At 54.5% G+C, this 21,935-nt stretch overlaps 1 protein-coding gene across 3 annotated transcripts in view; it reads left to right on the forward strand.

The window, feature by feature from the left end:
• Window positions 1–21,935, forward strand: part of ARHGAP27 (Rho GTPase activating protein 27) — a 33,275-nt gene that overhangs the window by 2,249 nt on the left and 9,091 nt on the right. For 2 of the 3 annotated variants that reach the window (XM_028092775.2, XM_028092776.2), the window contains exon 3: window positions 328–1,005. In XM_028092775.2, coding sequence (XP_027948576.2) covers window positions 346–1,005 — 660 coding nt within the window. In that variant the 5' untranslated portion in view covers window positions 328–345. Of the gene's footprint in view, window positions 1–327; window positions 1,006–17,892; window positions 18,078–21,935 lie in introns of those variants that run through there. The other variant, XM_028092777.2, reaches the window with a different exon arrangement.

The following is a 21,935-nucleotide window of genomic DNA, read 5'->3' on the forward strand; positions in this document are numbered from 1 at the left end:
ATCTCTTTGAGGCAAGGCTTACTTGGCTGTAAAGTTGGAGTAGTATTACCCACGATCTCCCCACCAAGGGATTGAATCGAGGCTCAAAGCATAACCAATGCCACAGAATGAAAGTGTCATAATTCCATTAGCGAGTGTAAGAATGGGAACCTTAGAGATTATTTTATCCAAGTCCCCCGTTTTTGAGATAGGAAAACTGAGGCCCTAACGCACACGAGGAATGCAGCATCGGGACTCGAACTCAATCAAGTCTTTGTCCTCCTCGTGCGGCGCGCCTCCCGGCTCGGTGGCCCTGACCTCCGCGCCCCTCCTCCTTGTCGCCCACAGAGAAACGCCACGGCCACGATGGCGGCGGACGTCGAGGGGGACGTGTACGTGCTGGTGGAGCATCCCTTCGAGTACACGGGCAAGGACGGGCGCCGCGTCGCCATCCAGCCCAACGAGCGCTACCGGCTGCTGCGCCGCAGCACGGAGCACTGGTGGCACGTCCGGCGCGAGCCGGGCGGCCGCCCCTTCTACCTGCCCGCGCAGTATGTGCGCGAGCTGCCGGCGCTCGGGGACCCCGCCACCGCCTCGCCGCCACCCGCGCTCCGCCCGGGCCCGGCAGCCCCCGAGCCGCTGGCCTACGACTACCGCTTCGTGAGCGCGCCGGCGCCCGCGGGCCCCGACGGCACGCCCGCCAAGCCCCGGGGCCGTGTGAGCTCCCTGTGCTGCCCCGCGCGGCGCGGCGCGGAGACCCAGCGCAGCAGCCTGGCGCCGGGCCTGCCCGCCTGCCTGTACACGCGGCCCGCGGCGCCCGTGCGGCCCGCGCAGTCCCTGGACGACCTGGCGCGCGCCGCCGTCGCGCCCCCCGCCGGCCTCCTCGGGAGCGCGGGCAGCTTCAAGGCCTGCAGCGTGGCGGGCTCCTGGGTGTGCCCGCGACCCCTGGCGCGCAGCGACTCCGAGAACGTCTATGAGGCCATCCAGGACGTGCGCGGCCCGCCGCGGGAGGAGCGCCCGCAGCAGGTACGGGGAGCCGGGGAGCCGGGGAGCAGGGAGGCGGACGGGGAGCAGGGGCGCGAGGAGACCGCCCCCTCCTCGGCTTAGCGTCCGGCTCGACGCTGAGCAGCAGTGTCCGCCGGCTGTGGACGAGCCCCTTCACACCGCGCCTCTCTTTCCTCACCGGCGAAACCCGAGGGGCGCAGGCTCCCAATCGCTTATCTGCAATTACGGAATGCTGAAGCTCCCTGGGGCCCGAATGTGTTCCCTAACTCAGTTGGTGGCAAAATTTGACTTGAGCCCGTGGGAAGCCGTTGGTGGTCTTTATTTATGACATTTAGTTCTCCGGCAGAAATGCAGATGAACTTGATCACGGTGTGATGCCCCAAGCCTTGCTGGCAGGTGTGTGCGCCGTATTACCTAACAGCCGCACCATTCCGAAACGCTTGGGGATATGGAGTGGTGGACCTGCAGGCAGCCCTGGGAGCCCTTCTCCTAGAAGCTTGGGGGTCAAATGAGATAATGTGTGAAAGTCAAGGGTCTGCTTCCCTTTTTGGCTTCTCCCAACATTTCAGTTCCCCCTTTATTAAAAAAATTTTTTTTTTGTTTCAGGAAGAGGTCTAGTTATAGTGAGGATGTTTTTTTTTCGTTTCAGAATCCAGTTGTGTTATTTTGGGAAATTGAAAATAGAGCACGTTTTAAAAAACACTTGTACGTCCTCAGAATCCTTCGCATGGCCCTGACATCTTGAACTTTAGGAACTTGGGGCGGGGGGAGCCGTGGAGGGAGGATGCACAGACCCCCTTTTGACATCTGCCACCAGCTGGGTAATTAGGGGCAATTCATTTCCTCTCTCGGGGTCTCAATATGTCCTTTGGCCCAAAGAGGGGTGGAAAAGGTGGAGGGATGAGCCCCCAAACCTTGTGAGTCTCTGATTTCTTTCTTTGTACTGCATGTAAACATTGACGCCTGGCACATGCCAGGACTGAGTCTGGGATGCCCAGCGGAAGGAGACACCGTCCCAGTCTGTGACCTCCTGGGTCTTCCCACCACCCAGTCTGGTTACAGTGCAAAGAGCTCAGGATCTGAAGCTGGGGAGACTCGAATTTGGCCCTGCTGGGTCAAATGCCAGCTGCTGAGGCGTCACTTAATTCCCCCAGCCCCAGTGTCCTCCTGTATGAAGGAGTAGCGTTGTGAGCCTTCAACGAGGTGAGGCATGGAAGCGCTTGGTACGTAGTACGCGCTCCACCAAGGCTGGCTGGGGTCCCATTTGGTATCCTCGTGGGCGCCGCCTTCGTTTTGGTTTTTGCAAGGAGCAGCCCGCCCCTTGTGGCCATGGCAGGGAACAGCATCCCGCGGGTGAGGACCGGGACCCGGACTCCGCCCAGAGGGAACGGGAGCGGTGCAGTGGGGGGATCTTGGGCCCGGCGTCCCTGAAGACCAGTTGGCCAGCTTCTCTGGGACAGATGGCTGGATGCCAGCGCTCCTCACCCCGGCGTCCGTCCGTTTCCCAGGCAGGCTCTCGGAGGCGCATTCCGGGGCCTCTCCAGCTTCTCGGTCCTGCTTGCCCCTCCTTCTTTCGGAGCAGTTACAGCGTTGCGATGCGGGTGGGGCACACAGGGGATGGCGGGGGTGGTGCTTGCGCCCGGAGCTGCTGGGGCGTCTGCCCCGGAGACCCGGGTATTGGCAGAGAGGCTCAGCCTCGTCTTGCTTCTGGCCCTAATTCACAGTGGGACCTCAACAAGAGGCTTAGTGTCTCTGGTCCTGTCTCCTCCCTGGGTCATGGGTATAATCTCGCACTCTCTGTGACCCCGCTTTATTCCAGTGTCAGCTGTGGGTCTCCCCGACACCCCATCCCCTACACACTCCAGGGGTAGGGAGCTGGTTCTCTCCTGGGAGGGAAACCCCTTTCTGCTCTTAGTTGTTCAAGGCAGCATTTAGAGAAGGAATCTCCTGAAAGCTGAGCCTACCTGTTTTCTTTTTGGAGGCAGGAGAGGCTGCTCACTCACCCATTGACTAAGCAGGAACTGGCCTCCCACCTGCCAAGCACCTGGTGAGGCACAGCCCTCCCCCAGCCCTGGAGAGTTACCATCTGGGTCAGGAGCCTGGCAAGAGGGGACAGATGCCTCAGACCAGGCACAGGCCATCTGGGGTAGAACAACACCCAGTGTGCTGTGGCACCTAGGCATGGGTGCCGGTGTGGGCTGTGGCACCCTTGGGGCCTTGCAGCCCCGCCCCCACCCTGCACTGCTGGGGCGCTGTGCGGAGAGGGTGGTGCCTGGCCAAGCAGGGCCTCATGGGTTCTCACCAGGGATGTGGACTTCATTCTGCGGCTGCTGGAAGACTCTCAGCACAGCAGGGAGTGGGGTTCAGAAAAGATCCCCGTGGCTGGGACTTTGAGAAGGGCAGAGGACCTTTGTGGTCTCCCAGGCATGCAGTGAGGACAGGAGATTTGGGAAGCCGATGCCGAGGGATCTGGGGGCCGATGGAGGGTGGGAGAGAAGTCAGGATGAGTCCCAGTCTCCCAGTTGCACACCCGGCAGATGGTGGTCTGTTTATTCGGCGGTGACAGGTCCAGGCAGCAGCCAGAGGCCGGGCCTACTGCCCCGCAGTTGGCCCTCAGCACGTGGTGGTGGAGATGGGGGTGCGGAGAGCGTGTGGAGAGGAAGAAATAGTCAGGGAACAAGGAGGAAAAGCAGGAGAGTGCTGGTCCAGACACTGAGAAGTGGCCAGAAGAAAGGAGAAGTTAGATAAAGGCCATTAGACATTTATCGGAAATGGTGACCCCAAGGTCAACAGCCACCTTATCAGGAGCTGGTCAAGGGGTTACTGAAGGCAGGAGGCAGAGGTCAGCAGGATGAAGGTGACACAGACCGCGTGCAGACAACTCAGAAGCTTGGCAGGGAAGGGACAGATGCTGTGTGGCCAGAGGCAGGTGGAGGTCAAGAGGGGAGGTTCCCCAAAGTTAAGTGAATGGTGAGGGGCCAGGAGAGCGGGAGGCTGAGGATGGTGAGGAGGTGGTTGGTGAGACAGGATTCGGGGAGAGAGGCTGAGGGGGCGCCAGGGCCGAGTGGGAGGGACCTGCTTCCTCTGAGGCAAGGGGCAAGGATGTGAGGATGGAAGGTCAGGGTCGTCGAAGAGGGTGGACCAATGGCCAAGGGGAGAGGGTGGTATGGGGGTGGGACCGTCGGCAGAGGCAGGGCCCCCCCCCCCAGAAGAGAGGAGCCTCCACACTGTGTGGCATTTTACAACCTCGTCATTCACCCTTCACTCAACTAGCACCTAATGAGCACCTGGTGTGTCCTGATCAGAGTGCGGGACCCTGGGGACACAGAACGGGTTACACATGACTTGATCCTGTCCCGAAGGGGCTCATGGTCCTGTGGGCTCTCACCCAAAGGCTCAGAAGGCAGGCATGGGCCCCCCCCTCTGCCAGAGTGCAGAGGTGCAGAGGGGTTTAGCGGCTGGCTGAAGGTCACCCAGGCAGGAGGTGGCTGAGTGCAAGTCACTTCCATGCCTCCTGACCCCCAACCCCATGCCGGTCAGCAGGTTCAGTCTCCGCCGGGTGGCCTGCAGGCTTGGCCGTTCCCCTCAGCAGGGACAGTACAAGCCGGAGGCAAACGAGTATTCCCTTTCTATTTTTTTTTTTTTTAAGATTTTATTTATTTGACAGAGAGAGACAGAGAGAGACACAGCGAGAGAGGGAACACAAGCAGGGGGAGCGGGAGAGGGAGAAGCAGGCTTCCCGCCCGAGCAGGGAGCCCGATGCGGGGCTCGATCCCAGGACCCCGGGACCACCACCTGAGCCGAAGGCAGCCGCTTAACGGCTTTGCCCCCCAGGCGCCCCAAGTATTCCCTTTCTAAGTGTCCGTATGTGCCCAGCCCTGGGCACAGGCCAGAGGGAAGGACGCAGGAATTCCAAACCCTCATCTTCCCTCCTGCCACTGAGGGCCTAGGAGGAGAATAAGCTGTCCCAGGAGAGGGCAGCGGCTCACCTTCGGAGGAGGGCTAGAGGGAGGTGGGGTTTGTGAGCTGGAGCACTCTACCCCCACCCCCTCTAAGGAGGGGCTCCCCAGGAGCCTGGAAGTCGGGTGAGGAGGGGCCTCCGAGACTCCGCCCCTGGGGCTGCGGCGGGGTGGGGGAGGGGGGACCTGCTGACTCGGGGATTTCAGGGTGCGGTCACCGTCCCCGCCCCAGGGCCTCGGAGGTGGAAAGGCCCAGGCCGCCTGTCTGGCCTGGAGCCCGCCCCTGCTGCCCAGGCATTGGCCACAGGGAGGAAAGAGGTACAGCCTCGGGCCGCTGCAGCTTCCTATGCAGCGGGCCCAGGAGGCGCCTCACCTGAGTAGGCGGCCTGGATTAGAAGGAGCCCCAGGGCCCTGGTTCCCTGTCCTCTCCTGAGAACTGTGAGTGACCCCTCAACCTCGAATGGGGCACAGGGGGGCTCTCTCCCCTCCTTCCCTGACCTCCGCCTGCTCTTTTCCTGTACCCAGGCTGAAACCCACCTCCTCTCTGAATCCCAGGCCTGGCGCCCGCTCCTTGGGACAGGTTCCAAGAGCCACCCCAGGCAGCTGTGATTGGGACAAAGGACCTGGCCTTGGACAGACCCACCTGGATCCCCCTTTGGGACCAGCCAGGGGGCCCTCTGGAAAGGGGGGGTCGGTAAGAGCAGGGGAACTGAGGTCGAGGGGAAGGTCCAGTGAGTCCCCTTGTCTGTATGCTCTCCTCCCAGCAACAGCCTTTCTCCCCCTCACCCCCTACCCAGAGAGGTCAGCTGCCCTGGGGTGGCCCAGCAGGTTTCTTCACACCTGGCCTGACCTTTCCTCCCCCGTGACTCACCGGCAGCCCAGGCTGACCCTGGAGCGCCACTGCCCAGCCTGTGGCCTGACCCATGGAACAGCAGATTCTTGGGCAGCCCTCTCCCAACCTCAGCCCACATTCCTGGCCACCAGTGGTCCTCCCCACCCGCCGCTCCCCAGGCAGAAAGGAGCAAACCCCCCCCGGGGCGTGGCAGCCCCCGTGGCTCGGTGGGGTCCCCTGGGTGATCTCCCCTGAGCCTGGGCCTTATTACTCACCTCTCAGTCTCTGGTTCCCCATAACCCCCCGGGCCTCCTGAGCCCGGTCCACTTGCCTCCCCACTTCCTTCCTGAGCCCCAGCAGCCTGCTTCTCTCTTGATCTGTTTTCTCTGCCTTTCCTGGAACTGTGTCCAGTAGTGGGGAGGACCAGGCACTTGGCAATGAATGCCAACCCCGATGACGAGTCAGTGCCCGGCCCTCGGCATGGGAAAGCCCATCATCATGACTGGGGTCAGCTGATCAGAACGTGGTCAGGGTTCCAGACCAGAGCGTCAGGGGACAGTTGATGTTGGTTGGCACTGAGGGAAAGGGGCTGCCAGGGTCCGAGGGACATTGGGGTCCTTGCTGAAGTTCAGGAGGCTCTGTTGCCAAACTGAGGAAGGACTGTGGTGTTGAGGGGACTTCCAGAGCAGCTGCTGAGGTACAGCAAGGCCTGCAGGACCCTTCTGCAGCCCAGGCTCTGGGCTCCTATGGGGGCCGCCCTGCATCCTCTCCTTCCCTTGGGTGGAGGTCCAGCGTGAGGCATCAGGTGAGCAGGGCCAGGGCCCCTGTCAAGGCTTCCGTGTCTGCCCCAGGGACTGGGTCAACTTGGCCAGGGAGAGGAAGCCAGAGGAACCAAGAAAGGTGCCAGAAGGGGCCCCACCTCCAGATCCCCCCAGCCACCTTCCCGCCCGGTCTACGCAACTGGAGTGTTCTTGGAATCATCTGAATTTGTAAATTACTCTTCCCCCTGTAAAAATAGTTCCACGCCATTGCAAATATTTGGCTAATGGAGGGAAATCTCAATCTAATGACTATTATTAGCATTTTGGTTTCTCTCCATCCATCTTGCTTCGCTCTGTGTGGGAGAGTTTTACAGATGGCAGGGGGCCGGGGGGGGGGGGTCCGTCCCAGGGCGCTGACAACAGCACTGTGATTTTTCACTTACAGAGTCATTGATTCAGTACAGGGCAGGGGCCGGACTGGGCACCGGGAGGCAATGAAACACAAGGCGTGGTCCCTGCCCCCAGACAGTTGACTCTCCAGGAGAGCTGGGCAGGCAAACCCACAGTTCCAACCTGCTGTGGCCGGGGGAGGGGGGGGGCTCGCTGGAGGGGTCCTCCCCAGAATCCTGCTAGCCAGAGAGAAACCTAGGATTGCCTCCCCGCCAAAGAAGGGGGACAGCAGGGGAATCCAAAAGGTTTCTACCATTCAGCCTCTTCCATGAACCCCTCTGGACCTGGTGCTTTGTCAGGGGCAGAATCTTTTTTCTCATCAACGGTAATTTGGTCTTTTCAAGTTTTCCATTCATTCTTGTTCATTTTTGGCCATTTTGTTTTTTTACTAGGAAAGCATTCATTTTTCCTAGATTTGCAAAATCTCCACTTCTAAATTTATGTATGGATTTCTTTGTGACTGAGGAAACGATTTTTCTAAGTTTTTCATAGCCATGGAAAAGCTGTATATTTTGTATTTAAAGGACATCAGGTCCTGTATAGATCAAGCCAAGCTGATCGATTCTATTATTGAAACCTGGGTTCATTTGTAGACCTCTTTTTGGTTTTGTCTTTCCCTCCAGGTCCGATGAGGTTTATTAAGTCTCCCACTCAAATTTTCTCAATAAAGTTCCTCTTGCACTTTTAGTAGGTTTCGCTTTTTATGTTTAGCTAGAACGCTGCTGGGAGCGCACCGATTTTGACAGACTGTGCCTTCATACCATTACCTGGTGTCCCTCTTTATCCCGCGGGGCGCTTTCAGCCCGAAACTCCACCTTGCCATTATGAACCTGGCCACTCTTTCTATTTTATTCGATTTTATTTTACACTCGCCGGTATCTGTCAGTATCCTTTTAGTTTCAACATTATCACGTTTTTTTGAAACCCAAGACGACTCTGTCTTCTGATGGGATAATGCACTCTTTTCCGATTTTGTTTAATGATGGGTACAGCGTACTTGATTTTGTTCCTAATGGTTTACTTTACATTTATTGGTTTTCCTGCGGTTTGCCTTCCCCTCCTATCAGGCTGCTACTGATTCTCTCCTTCGCCTGTCACTCCATTGTCCTGCGACACTTTGCATTTCATTCATGGTTTCTGCTTGTCCCTGGAGTTCCTAGTCAAACATGCCCTGGGATGTGCAGAGACAGGGATTCTTCTTCTCAGCCCACCCCCCTCCCGGAACTCACAGAACCCCATCAGTCTCTAGATAGCCTTGGGTTGTTTGTTTGTTTGTTTTTCAGCTTAGAGAAATCTGTGTGTTGCATGATTATTGTGTCTTTGACTTTTTCTTTCATTTACACGTTGGCTCTCTTGACAGGCTTCTCCAGTTTTGTAGCTTTGCCCCCTTTATTTCTTATCTCTGTGCGTTTGTTCTGAGAGATTTCTCTTGCTTTATCTTCCAGGCCACAAATTTGAGTCTGGAGAGTGACTATCCATCCTCACCTTCAATGAGTAGTGCAATGATATATTTTAAGTTCTAAAGTAGTCTTTTTTTTTCTTTTGTGCTTTACTTGAATCTCCTTAATTCTTTTTTGTTGTTGTTTGAGTTGTCACTGTGTTTTCCAGCCCCTCTATCTTGCTAATATCAAGGGTTTTTTTTTTTTTTTTTTTTTTTTTAATGAGATAATGTGGCAGTGCCTGGGTGGCTCAGTCCGTTAAGCATCTGCCTTCGGCTCAGGTCATGATCCCAGGATCCTGGGGTAGAGTCCCGCATCGCATCGGGCTCCCTGCTCAGCGGGAAGCCTGCTGCTCCCCCCTGCCTGTTCGTGCACGTGCATGCTCTCTCGCTCTCTGACAAATAAATAAAGGAAATCTATTTAAAAAATTAGATAATGTACTTTCATGGTTTTTAAAAACCAAAGCAACATTAAAAAGTATATAGTAAAATTCCCACACATAGCCCTGCTTCTGTGCCCTGTCAGAAAGTCACCACTTTCATTCATTCTTTCTCTATTCTTCCAGAGTTTCTTTGTTTTTGTTTTTGTTTTTTTTAAGATTTTATTTATTTATTTGACAGAAAGAGACAGCGAAAGAGGGAACACAAGCAGGGGGAGTGGGAGAGGGAGAACAGCCTTGTATGAAGACACACTTGATTACTTGATTTTCTGTCTCTCTTACATAAAGGTAGGATGCAGTACACACAATCCTCTCTCTTGCCTATTTTTTGCCTTTTTGATTTAACAATGTATCTTGGAGATTGTGCATAGAGAGTATCAGTCTCCTTCCTTATCACTACATGGGTTTTCATTGTAGGGATGTATCATAAATTCTTCAACCAGTCTGCTGTTGATGTGCCCTTGGACTGTTTCCCGACTTTTGCTATTACAAACAATGCTATAATAAATAATCTTTCACGCATATGCAGGTAAATCAAGGATAGATCCCGGAAGTAAAATCGCTGGGTGGAAGGGTAAACAATAGGTATTTGTTAGATTTTACCAAATTGCTGTCCCTGTCCATGGGGCTCACACTGATTTAAATTCCCACCAACACAGATGTGAGTGTGTGACTCCCCGCGGCCTTGCCAACCAAGTGTCGGCAAGATGTTGTTTTCTGCCAATCCAATGGTATATGCTCTTAAGATAGCTTGAATTTGTATTTCTCTTTTCAGTGAGAGTGGGCACCTTTTCATAGATTTAAGGACTGTTTGTTTTCCTTTTTTTGTGAACAGTCTATTCATAGCCTGTGTTCATTTTTCTATTGAGTTATTGGTCTTTTACTTACCGGTTATCAGAAGGTTTTGCCATTCGAGGGAAAATAGCCTTCTATCTCCTGCGTGAGTTGTAATCTCCCCAAGTTTGTCTTCTGACTTTGCTAATGTCATGTTTTGGCCACACAAATCACTTAAGATACATTTATGTGGTCAAGTGTAGAAATCATGTATGTTATGGCTTTTAGATTTTGAGTCTCTGTTACCAAGGTCTTTTTTATTTTTTTTTAATTTTTTATTGTTATGTTAATCACCATACATTACATCATTAGTTTTGGATGTAGTGTTCCATGATTCATTGTTTGTGCATAACACCCAGTGCTCCACGCAGAAAGTGCCCTCTTTAATACCCATCACCAGGCTAACCCATCCCCCCACCCCCCTCCCCTCTAGAACCCTCAGTTTGTTTTTCAGAGTCCATCGTCTCTCATGTTTGGTCTCCCCCTCCGATTTCCCCCCCCTTCATTCTTCCCCTCCTGCTATCTTCTTCTTTTTTTTCTTAACATATATTGCATTATTTGTTTCAGAGGTACAGAACTGTGATTCAACAGTCTTGCACAATTCACAGCACTCGCCATAGCACATACCCTCCCCAATGTCTATCACCCAGCCACCCCATCCCTCCCACCCCCCACCACTCCAGCAACCCTCAGTTTGTTTCCTGAGATTAAGAATTCCTCATATCAGTGAGGTCATATGATACATGTCTTTCTCTGATTGACTTATTTCACTCCGCATAACACCCTCCAGTTCCATCCACGTCATTGCAAATGGCAAGATCTCATTCCTTTTGATGGCTGCATAATATTCCATTGTGTATATATACCACATCTTCTTTATCCATTCATCTATTGCTGGACATCTTGGCTCTTTCCACAGTTTGGCTATTGTGGACATTGCTCCTATAAACATTGGGGTGCACGTACCCCTTCGGATCCCTACATCTGTATCTTTGGGGTAAATACCCAGTAGTGCAATTGCTGGATCGTATGGTAGCTCTATTTTCAACTGTTTGAGGAACGTCCATACTGTTTTCCAGAGGGGTTGCACCAGCTTGCATTCCCACCAACAGTGTAGGAGGGTTCCCCTTTCTCCACATCCCCGCCAACATCTGTCGTTCCCTGACTTGTTAATTTTAGCCATTCTGACGGGTGTGAGGTGGTATCTCATTGAGGTTTTGATTTGGATTTCCCTGATGCCGAGTGATGTTGAGCACTTTTTCATGTGTCTGTTGGCCATTTGGATGTCTTCTTTGGAAAAATGTCTGTTCATGTCTTCTCCCCATTTCTTGATTGGTTTATTTGTTCTTTGGGTGTTGAGTTTGATAAGTTCTTTATAGATTTTGGATACTAGCCCTTTATCTGATATGTCATTTGCAAATATTTTCTCCCATTCCGTCGGTTGTCTTTTGGTTTTGTGGACTGTTTCTTTTGCTGTGCAAAAGCTTTTTATCTTGATGAAATCCCAATAGTTCATTTTTGCCCTGGCTTCCCTTGCCGTTGGCGATGTTTCTAGGAAGAAGTTGCTGCGGCTGAGGTCGAAGAGGTTGCTGCCTGTGTTCTCCTTTAGGATTTGGATGGACTCCTGTCTCACGTTTAGGTCTTTCAACCATTTGGAGTCTATTTTTGTGTGTGGTGTAAGGAAATGGTACAGTTTCATTCTTCTGCATGTGGCTGTCCAATTTTCCCAACACCATTTGTTGAAGTGACTGTCTTTTTTCCATTGGACATTCTTTCCTGCTCTGTCAAAGATGAGTTGACCATAGAGTTGAGGGTCCATTTCTGGGCTCTCGATTCTGTTCCATTGATCGATGTGTCTGTTTTTGTGCCAGTACCATACTGTCTTGATGATGACAGCTTTGTAATAGAGCTGGAAGTCCGGAATTGTGATGCCGCCAGCTTTGCTTTTCTTTTTCGACATTGCTCTGGCTATTCGGGGTCTCTTCTGGTTCCATACAAATTTTAGGATTATTTGTTCCATTTCTTTGAAAAAAGTGGATGGTATTTTGATGGGGATTGCATTGAATGTGTAAATTGCTCTAGGTAGCATTGACATCTTCACAATGTTGGTTCTTCCAATCCATGAGCATGGAACGTTTTTCCATTTCTTTGTGTCTTCCTCAATTTCTTTCATGAGTATTTTATAGTTTTCTGAGTACAGATCCTTTGCCTCTTTGGTTAGATTTATTCCTAGGTATCTTATGGTTTTGGGTGCAGTTGTAAATGGGATCGACTCCTTAATTTCTCTCTCTTCTGTCTTGTTGTTGGTGTATAGGAATGCCACTGATTTCTGTGCATTGATTTTATATCCTGCCACTTTACTGAATTCCTGTATGAGTTCTAGCAGTTTTGCGGGGGAGTCTTTTGGGTTTCCACATAAAGTATCATATCATCTGCAAAGAGTGAGAGTTTGACTTCCTCTTTGCCGATTTGGATGCCTTTGATTTCTTTTTGTTGTCTGATTGCTGTGGCTAAGACTTCTAATACTATGTTGAATAGCAGTGGTGAGAGTGGACATCCCTGCCGCGTTCCTGACCTTAGGGGGAAAGCTCTCAGCTTTTCCCCATTGAGAATGATATTCGCTGTGGGTTTTTCATAGATGGCTTTTATGATATTGAGGTATGTACCCTCTGTCCCTATACTCTGAAGAGTTTTGATCAAGAAAGGATGCTGTACTTTGTCAAATGCTTTTTCTGCATCTATTGAGAGGATCATATGATTCTTGTTCTTTCTTTTGTTAATGTATTGTATCACGTTGATTGATTTGCGGATGTTGAACCAACCTTGCAGCCCAGGGATAAATCCCACTTGGTCGTGGTGAATAATCCTTTCAATGTACTGTTGGATCCTATTGGCTAGTATTTTGGTGAGAATTTTTGCATCCATGTTCATCAAGGATATTGGTCTGTAATTCTCCTTTTTGATGGAGTCTTTGTCTGGTTTTGGGATCAAGGTAATGGTGGCCTCATAAAATGAGTTTGGAAATTTTCCTTCCATTTCTATTTTTTGGAACAGTTTCAGGAGAATAGGTATTAATTCTTCTTTAAATGTTTGGTAGAATTCCCCTGGGAAGCCATCTGGCCCTGGGCTTTTGTTTGTTGGGAGATTTTTGATGACTGCTTCAATTTCCTTAGTGGTTATAGGTCTGTTTAGGTTTTCCAGCTCTCTCCAGCCACTGGCTTGTCAGAGGAGCAGGGTGTAAGTGTCTTTGCTCACTGGGGCGGGGACTGAGCTGTTGGAGTACCCCCACTTGATGGGGCCCTGGAGCAGAGGAATGGTGGTCTCTGCCAATGGGTCTGTGGGGCTTGCTGGGCAGACCCCTGTGAAGACACCATCAGGAATTCTCCCTGCTCCCTGCCTTAGGGGCAGAGAGTGGTAAGCCCACCTGTTTGGCTCCCTGTCGGCTCCTCGGGGTCACCCTGCCTTCCTCCTAGGGTCCTATGGTGGTCCTGGTCTGCGCGGGGATCCCCCTGGGTTCCAGCTTCTGTCTCAGGCAGTCTGCCCTGCCCACCGGCTGGCACAGCCCCTTCATAGAGGGTAGCAGTGGGGAGAAGAGAAGAAGCAGGACATGTTTAAGCTGCAGTATTTCCAGAATTCCTAGCGCCAGAGCCACATCATAAAGGGAGAGAAATTACTACCGGGGATAGGGGAGAGAGCAGGAAGGGCCAGTCTTTCTGGATAAGAAACAATGAACACCTCATAGAGTAGTAACACAGAGAATGCAGAATAGTAAGAAAGTTTAAGGGAGGTTTTTTCCCTTTTTATTATGAAGATTTTCAAACATACAAAGAAGCAAAAAGAATATTAAAATGAATATAATTATACCTATTACTTAGATTTAACAATTACTGCTTGCCAAGTTTGTTCTTTTTTTTTTGCCAAGAGATAATAAATTCCAGACTTTATCATTTCTCATCCCTAAAAAATTCAGCATATATGTCTTAAAAATGTTTTTCTCCATAATCAGAATACTATAACCATTATTATATCTAAAAAAATTCACCTTAGTTCCTTAATATCTTCTCAGACCCAGGCCATCGTCAAATGTCCCTCATTGTCCTAAAACAGATCTCTCCCAACCAGTTGGTTTGAACCAAGATCAACTCAAGAACCATACATTCCATTTGACTGTCTCCTCAATCTCTCTTGATGGTCCCCGCCCTCTCGTCCTGCCCTGACAGAGACCAGACCAGTTGCCCCATAGGACGTCTCTTCTGGATTTGACTGTTTGCTTCCTTGTGGTGGTGTTCCCATGTTCCCCTAATACCTGTGTCACCTGCAGACTGACAGGTCTGAAAGGCTGAGGCAGGTCAGGTCACCGGGCTCGGTGACTCTAGGTCTCTGCTTGAACAGCCGAAACGATGCAAGACGGAGAGGAGGGGGGAGGTGCACGTGATTTGGGATATGCAGCTTTGGAGGCGTACCAAGGACACCCAGGGTGACAGCTGGGTGCGTGCTCCTGGAGATGGACTGGCGGGTCGTTAACCTAACAGAGCTGGTTGCGCTTCCCCAGGACAGATGAGTGAGAAGCAAAGGTGAGGCCAGGCGTCAAGGACACAGGCCGAGGAAGAGGAGCATGGGCCCAAAGCCAAGCAGGTACCAGAGGATGAGGAGGGAGAGGGTTGGAAGGACTAAGTGCCAGAGGGGAGTCAAACCCGACAAAAACCGCAGTTGTCATCAAGGAAGTCATAGGACACGCGAGCTGTGGGCTGGACGTCGGGGTGAGTGGACAGCAGGATGGTGGGTATGCGCCCGCCTTCCAGAAGTGGGCTCTGAAAAGGAGGCAGGCAGAGCTGGGTCCAGGGGCCCACTTTTGGTTTTTAAGTTGGAGAGACCTCGGGGCGCCCGGGTGGCTCAGTCGGCTAAGAGTCTGCCTTTGGCTCAGGTCACGGTCCCAGGGTCCTGGGATCGAGGCCTGCGTCAGGCTCCCTGCTCAGCGGGGAGCCTGCATCCCCCTCTCCCTCTGCCTGCCACTCCCCCTGCTTGTGCTCGCGCTCTCTCTCTCTCTGTCAAATAAATAAACAAAATCTTTTTTTTTTAAAAAGTAAAATAAGATGGAGAGACCTCAAGTTTGTTGAAATGCCAAAGGGCCGAAGACAGTCAGGTGGGAGGGGTTAGAGATTTGAAGAGAGGCAGCCTCTGAGCAAGCCGGAGGCATGAGATCCCCAGGGGCCCAGCCTGGGGAGGTCACCTTGGACAGGGGAACCTGGCCCCTCCACTGGGGAAGGAAGGAGGAATGGTGGGTGCAGGTACATTTGACGGGATGGGCCCCTGTCACATTTTCCTCCCTCGGTTGGCTCACGATACAGCCTGACCAGAAGCTTCCTTGGCAGACCGTTTCTGATTCCTCCTGTCCCAGCAGCCTGTGACCTCCTGGGTGGCTGCCATTCGTATCCAGAGCACAGGGCGTGGGAGTGGCAAAGGCGCTCGGCCCCAGACCCCACCTGCCCTGGTGGAACAGGCCAAGCACACAGTCCCATTAGGTCACCAAGAGGCTAGGGGCAGAGTCCAAAGCCAAGGGCACTCAATCGAAACCCAGAAGCAGAAAAGCAGAAGTGCAGCCCTCCCTTCCTCCCCATGTCCCCTGGTGCGGGGCCGAGAACTCAGGGCTGTGCTTGACCTTTCACAGGAGCCAGCCCTGTGAGCGGGGACAAAATGACAGCCCATTCTATAGATAAAGAAACAGAGGCCCAGAGATTCAGGGGGCTGCCCAGAGAGAAGCTAAGGCATAATCTGCACGAGACGCCATGTCTCTGAATCCTGCTTCGTTCTTTTTCTCCTTTTAACCCAATGATGCTGCTTCTGCTCCAAACCCCAGAGAAGAACCTCCCCTCGGGCTATTGTGTTGGGACTCTCAGGCTGCAGGGCAAGCAGTAGGGTTACTCGGAGCCTCACCTTAGTACAACATGTCTGAGCCCCAGCCCAAACCAGTTACACCAGACTCTCGGGGTGGGGGGGGCAGCTCCAGGCATGGTTCCCCACCATTCTGAGGCTTGCGGACCCTGCAGGGTGACCTCCAGCTTCCCCACTGCACACCGGTGGACTCGTCGCTCAGGGCTAGGGGTGAATACAGTGAGGCCCGGACTTTGTTCTGGAGAGGGTGTGCTCAGGGGAGGGAAGGACGCCACTGCTGTGCACTGCGCTAAGCTCCCTGAGGCAAAGATCACAATTTATTCTCCACTCTCCCTCCACCCAGCCCGGCTGGCATGGAGTCAGCAAAGGAGGTCTCGCCCCCTCTGCAGCCCCCTGAGCCCATGTCTGGGCTCCAGTCACTGGTTTGAAGGCATTTCTTTTGCCTCTGGCCCCAGACAGCTGATAGGATTTTCTGGTTGCACCTGCTTGTGACGGTTTTGAGGAGAAGGGGTGAGGACAGAGGGCTGGAGAGGCGGCCCATGTGCAGCTGGCTTGTTCTGTCTCCTCCTCCACCATGTGCCTCCAAAGGCCAGGCGAGGCGGGAGGGTGTGGCTGGCGGAGGAGGACCCCACTGGGGAGCTGCTGTGCTTACACCTCCTCTCCCCGGGGAGGGGAGGCCTAGACTGGAGGCCTGAGGAGCCAGCCTCCTTGATGAAGAAGAGCAGGCCAGAGCTGTGTGGGTTTTGCTCCGTCCCCAGAGTGTGGGGCCAGAGCCCTCCGGGAGCCCCCGGGCATGGGAGCCAGGCTTCTTCCTGGGGGAAAAGCAGCCTGTGGGTTGCCTTTTCTGTGGGCCCGGTCTCCCGTACTGTCACTCTTGGTTCCTGACACGGGAAGACCCTGCTTCCTAATTCTACAGCAGGGCAGTGCTAAGGGCTTGGGTTCCCACACTTGCCTCCTCTCTCCCCTTCCCTGCCCCGGCTCCTCCCTGCTGCCGGCATTCACAGAGGCTCTGCCCATCTCCTGGGCCTGACTTCGTCTCTCCTGGCGACCTATCGTGTGTGTTGCCCATGTCCCTCAGGGCGGGGCAGTGGGATGCGTCGTGTGTGTGACACGTGGGAGGACTGCCCGCCTCTCTGCCCCTGGTGTTCCGGGCTTCTACGCCCCACAGGGGATGGCAGGCTACTAGAGCTTTGAGGCAGAGTAGGGCCTAAGTCCCTGGCTTGCGCTGGATGTGACCTGCCCGAATGTCCCACGCTCCTAGTCCAAACCCGCTTACACCAGGGGTCCCTGTCCTGAGGCCACAGTGGGTGCAGGGAAGGAGTGGCCTGGGGGACATGGGCAGGGGAGAAAGTCGGGCCAGGGCTGGGGACAGGAGGGTTACTGAAACGGAAGAGCAGGAGACGAGGGGTCTGGGATCCGGGGTAGAAAGTGGGGGTCAGAGCCTGAAGGAGGAGCTGGGCAGCCTTTGTGGGAGAGCCGTGGGCGGTGGGTGGGTGGGTGGGTGGCATGGTGCTGCCTGGCCTTTGGAGCTGGGGAGGAAGCACCTGTGAGGGTGTTAGTAAGACAGGGTGGCCCCCAAGGGCTTGGAGGGGGGGCAGCAGCGTCTCACCCAGGACGCGCTGTGCCCGTTGTGCCTGGCTGGGGTTTGAACCCCCACCTGATGAGAGGGTGAAGAGAGGGGAGGCCAGGGGAAGCTTTCGGTTGTAGGGCTGTGGAGGAGCTAGTCGCTGTCCCCTGAGAGTGGGGGCATGTAAGTGGACAAGCAGGCGGAGTGCATGCATGCATCTCGGTGACCCAGGCCGGAGGAGGTGGGCTCAGGCAGTCAGGCGAGTAGACTGTGGCCTGGTCAAAATCCCTCCTGTCGTCTGTGTGGCTGGAGGACTCCAGACACTGGCTTCCTCTGATCACAGCTGCCCAGGCCCCTTCCTTTTTGAGACATTCCCCCCTGCAACACACACACCAGCTTCCTCTTCCCCATCACATCCTCTCCGGGGCTTTGGGGGAATTGAGGGCCACTCCGTGTCCTGTCTAGGCGAGCCCAGGCCCCCGCACCCAGCACCCCCGCCGCCCCCTCCCATGGCCTCCCCTCCCCCACCCACGGTCCCAGTGCCGTCCTGTCATGCTCCCCGGCTATGGCTGGACCCTGGACTCAGAACTTGCCGGGGATCAGGCCAGTGCTTCCCGCGACACATAAAAATACCCCTGACCTGAGACACCCCCACTTCACCCCACCCCACTCTATATCAGGCAGCCTGTCTCAGGCAGCACTTCCGCAGCCCCGACAGGAAATGGGCTGGAGGCTCAGCCTCCCGCCATCTCAAAGCAACTTCTTGTTCCCCGGTTGCCTTGTGCCAGCCCTGGGGTTGTGCCCCTTGGCTCCACCCCTGAAACCTTCCCAGGGCTTCGTCCCAGCAGCTCTGAGGGAACAGGATGGTGGACATGATTGCCAAGCTGACCAAGAGGCGGAGTCGGGCCCTGCAGGCACAGGTAGGGGACCCTCGCATTTGGGGGCAAGCTCAGCCTCTGATGGGGATGGCTGAGGGCCTCTGCGTCAAGGGGCCTCCAGCGGTTCTCCATCCTCTGGCCCTCTCAGGAGCTGGGTGAGCTGGGTTTTGGAGCAGGACATCTCCCAAACTTGGGGGACCCCTCCCTTCTTTCCTCCTTCCTTTTCCAAGGCCAGATAGGCATATCTGTCGGGGGCTGCAGAGGGACTCTGAGAGATGGTGATCAGCTTGGGGGAAGAGAGGCAGGCCGGCCACCTGCTTGTGGGCAAGGGGAGGGAACTGGAGATGAGGGGAGTGCTGGGGGGCCGGGCAGCTGGGTGTGGTGAGAGCCAGAGCCCCTCTAGGCTCTGTCCTCGGGCCTGAGGTGGGGGACCACTTCCCCTTTCCTACTGGTGTCCCCCGTGTCACTGTTGTGATTGGGGTCTGGGCCTCAAGAGCTACTGGTGCCCTCACCAGGGCCCTGTTGACAGGCTGTGACGGGGTGTTGTCTGGGCGCCCAGGAGTTGTGGGCCGGGGTGGCGGGCCCTGCTCTAACCTGGGCGAGCTTCCCCTTGAAGGCCAAAGGGCACGGAGGGACTGGCCCCACCTGGCTTCCAGTCTGATCCTGACTCTGCTAGGACAGGAAAGCGCCTCTCTCTTAGCACTGTGGGGGCCCTACAGAGGGTTCTAGAGTTTGAAGGGGCCTCAGGGCTGCTGTGGTCCAGCTCCCCACCCAGGGCTGCAATGTCGCTAACAGGGGCTGGACCCTGCCTGCTCACCCCCAGGGAAAGCCCCTGACTACTTCCCGAAGCAGCCTGTGTCTCTAGGGCAGCCCCAATCCTTAGAATGTGCTTCCTTCCAGGGGGCCCTGTCCTGCCCCCATTTGGCCTCTAATCTGCAGTCTGGAGCCCCACAGTGCGATCCTGCATCTTCCCTTCCTCACCACAGCCCTACCATGCCAGGGGCCTTAGCATCTACCTCCTAGATCTGCTCTGTATCTGCAAGGGGTGTTCTTTGTGCAAGATCCCCCTCAGCATGACCAGGCCGGGACTCCCCGTGGACTCCTAGCCAAGACCAGCAGTCTGCAGGTGGAAATTCCCGCTCCAAACAGCCTGGCTCCTTCCTTAGCTCATCCCCCGCCCTGTATGGCCTTCCAGCCCCTGGTGCAGGGATGGGAAGGCCACTGCCTCAGTGGGTCTAGCTGGGGTGGGCAGGAGGTGTGTCTGGTCATCCACCTTCCTCTGCCCACTGCCTCCATCCCATCCTCCCAAGGAGTCTCCTGTGCTGAACCTCATTCCCAGGAAGCCCTTGTTCAAAGCTAACTTCACTCTCTCCTGTAGTGGGTGTGCGTGTGTTGGTTGTTGCTGAAGTGTGGCCTGGCGTTGGCTCGCGTACTCAGGCAATAAGTCCCTTTGGTGGACCAGCTGCCTGCTTTAGGGCATTGGGCCACCTGCTGGAGGGCAACTGGGGTCAATTACATCATCCTGGGTCCTGCTCTCAAAAAACCCCTGCCTTTGGGATCAGAGGAGGTAGGCAGAGGGGCGGACGACGAACAAGCCAGCAGGGCAGAACGCTGCCCGGCCCTCGCAGGGGATGAAGAGTGACAGCGGACTAGGCCTCTCTCCTGAGGGAGAAGTTCTCTCCCAGGAGCCCTGGAGTGGAGCTGCAGAGGAGCGGGGTCTGGGTAGGCAGGTGATGAGAGCGGGAGGGGGGGTTCCAGGCTGAGGGACCCCTGGAGCAAAGGTCCAGAGATGGGAAGACGGCTTTTGTGTTTGGGTGAGGGTCCGCGGGCTGGAGTGGGTGGGATCCGGGATGCTTAGGGGGGCTGCAGCCGGCAGAGAGAAAGAAGTGGGGTGGAGGGTCCTGCCTCAGCCACACAAGAGCTTGTGGGGGGAGGGAGGTGAGTGAGGAACTGGTGTACCCAGCTCTTCCTGGTTCCCCCAGGCCTGGGACCTGCGCCGCCCCCCCCCGTTGGTCTAGAACCCGCTGCTTGTTTGAGAGTTTGTCTCCTTGCTAGCAGTAATTATCATGGACGTGCGTGCATTTCACTCATCCCCCTGCTCGGCTCCCGGCCGGCTCCCCGACTGTTTACACAGGCTGCCCAGTGGGGATTTGGGTCCCTTTGTTCACTAACTGCGTTCCCAGTGCCTAGAACAGAGCCTGCACTGGACAGGTGAATCTTTGTGGGACACATGAATGTGGTTTTGGGCGCCTACCTAAGGCCGGGGAGAGGCCACCTTGACAGGATTTGCTTCCCCTCTTGGGGGGCTTACAGCTTAGCGAAGGCATTACAGTCACAGAGGGACTTCTGTGATTTAAAAAGGGGGAGGTGGGGGTGGTTATTATACAAAATTTTGAGAAAGGTTTAAAGAAAAAAATAAAAACAAACCCAATCCCTATAATCACACTGCCGAGAGATAACCTCCGTTAGCATTTTGGAGGGTTTCTAAAAACACATAATTGGAACTATATGCTGTTCACTGTGTTGAAATCTGCATTTCCCGTGTAGCATTATATATTCTTAGAAACAGTATTGGGGCGCCAGGGTGGCTTAGTCAGTTAAGCGTCTGCCTGTTTAAGCATCTGCCTTCGCCTCAGGTCATGATCCCAAGGTTGGGTCGGGCTCTCTGCTCAGCGGGGAGCCTGCTTCTCCTTCTCCCTCCGCCTGTCCCTCCCCCTGCTTATGCTCTCTCTCTCCCTGTGTCAAATAAATAAATCTTAAAAAAAAAAATTAAAAAAAAAAAGAAACAATTTATCTGGGGCGCCTGGGTAGCTCAGTCCGTTAAGCATCTGCCTTTGGCTCAGGTCGTGATCCTGGGGTCCTGGGATCAAGGCCCTCCCCCCGCATTGCATCAGGCTCCCTGCTCAGCGGAGAGTCTGCTTCTCCCTCTGCCCCTCACCCCGTGCTCTCTCTCACTTGCTTGCTCTCTCTCTCAAATAAATAAATAAAGTCTTTAAAAAAAAAAAGAAACAATATATTTTTTTAAGATTTTATTTATTTGAGAGAGAGAGCGCGCACACATGAGGGGGGGAGGGCCAGAGGGAGAAGCAGACTCCCTGCTGAGCGGGGAGCCCGATGCGGGACTCGATCCCGGGACTCCAGGATCATGACCTGAGCCGAAGGCAGTCGCTTAACCAACTGAGCCACCCAGGCGTCCCGAAAAGAAACAGTATTAATCTTCTGGTGCTGTTCTGCTGGCTGGGGTTTGATAATGTCGTTATCTATCCCTCTGGCAGGCTGAGGGTGGTAGGCCGTGGTGGGCACACTAGAGGAATCTCAGGAAAGGTCTTGAACCTGACACCTGAGCTGACTCCTAAAGAAGGAACTGGAGTTGGCCAGGTGAGAAAGGGGTGGGGTTGGGCCTAGGCGGGCTGTGAATGGGCTGAGGCCGAAGACACAGCCCATAGGGTGGGGCCCCCAGCAATTCCCTGCTACTAGAGCTTAAAGTTCAAGGCAAGGGACCAGGAATGGCCGGAAATAAGGTGGAAGACAGGCAGGTGACAGACGCCTCTGGTGCCCTGGTGCCCTGTAGACTTTGCCCGGCAGGCGGCAGGGAGCAGTGGGGTGTTAACTATGACCAGACTCATGTTCTGTGTGACTGAACCCTCCAGCCCACCTTGCTTTCCTTTGGACGGCAAGAGGGGCTCATCTTTCCTTGCTCCTCCTTCCTTGCTCCATCTGGCTCTCCTCTCTCCCTTCTCTGCAGTTGATTCTCAGGCCTGCAAAACCCACATTCAGGAAGTTTCAGTCCCAGATCCAGAAGTAGTACTGATTCCAGTCCCAGAGCTTTCAGGGCCAGGAAGGAAGGAGGGGTGGGGCTGTAGAGTGCCGCAGGGCCCTGCCCCCCGTGTGACCTGAACG

Source organism: Eumetopias jubatus, unplaced genomic scaffold (genome assembly GCF_037043125.1).
Source record: "Eumetopias jubatus isolate StellerSeaLion01/CBP00866 unplaced genomic scaffold, mEumJub1_p1.0 scaffold_10, whole genome shotgun sequence".
NCBI lineage: Eukaryota > Metazoa > Chordata > Mammalia > Carnivora > Otariidae > Eumetopias > Eumetopias jubatus.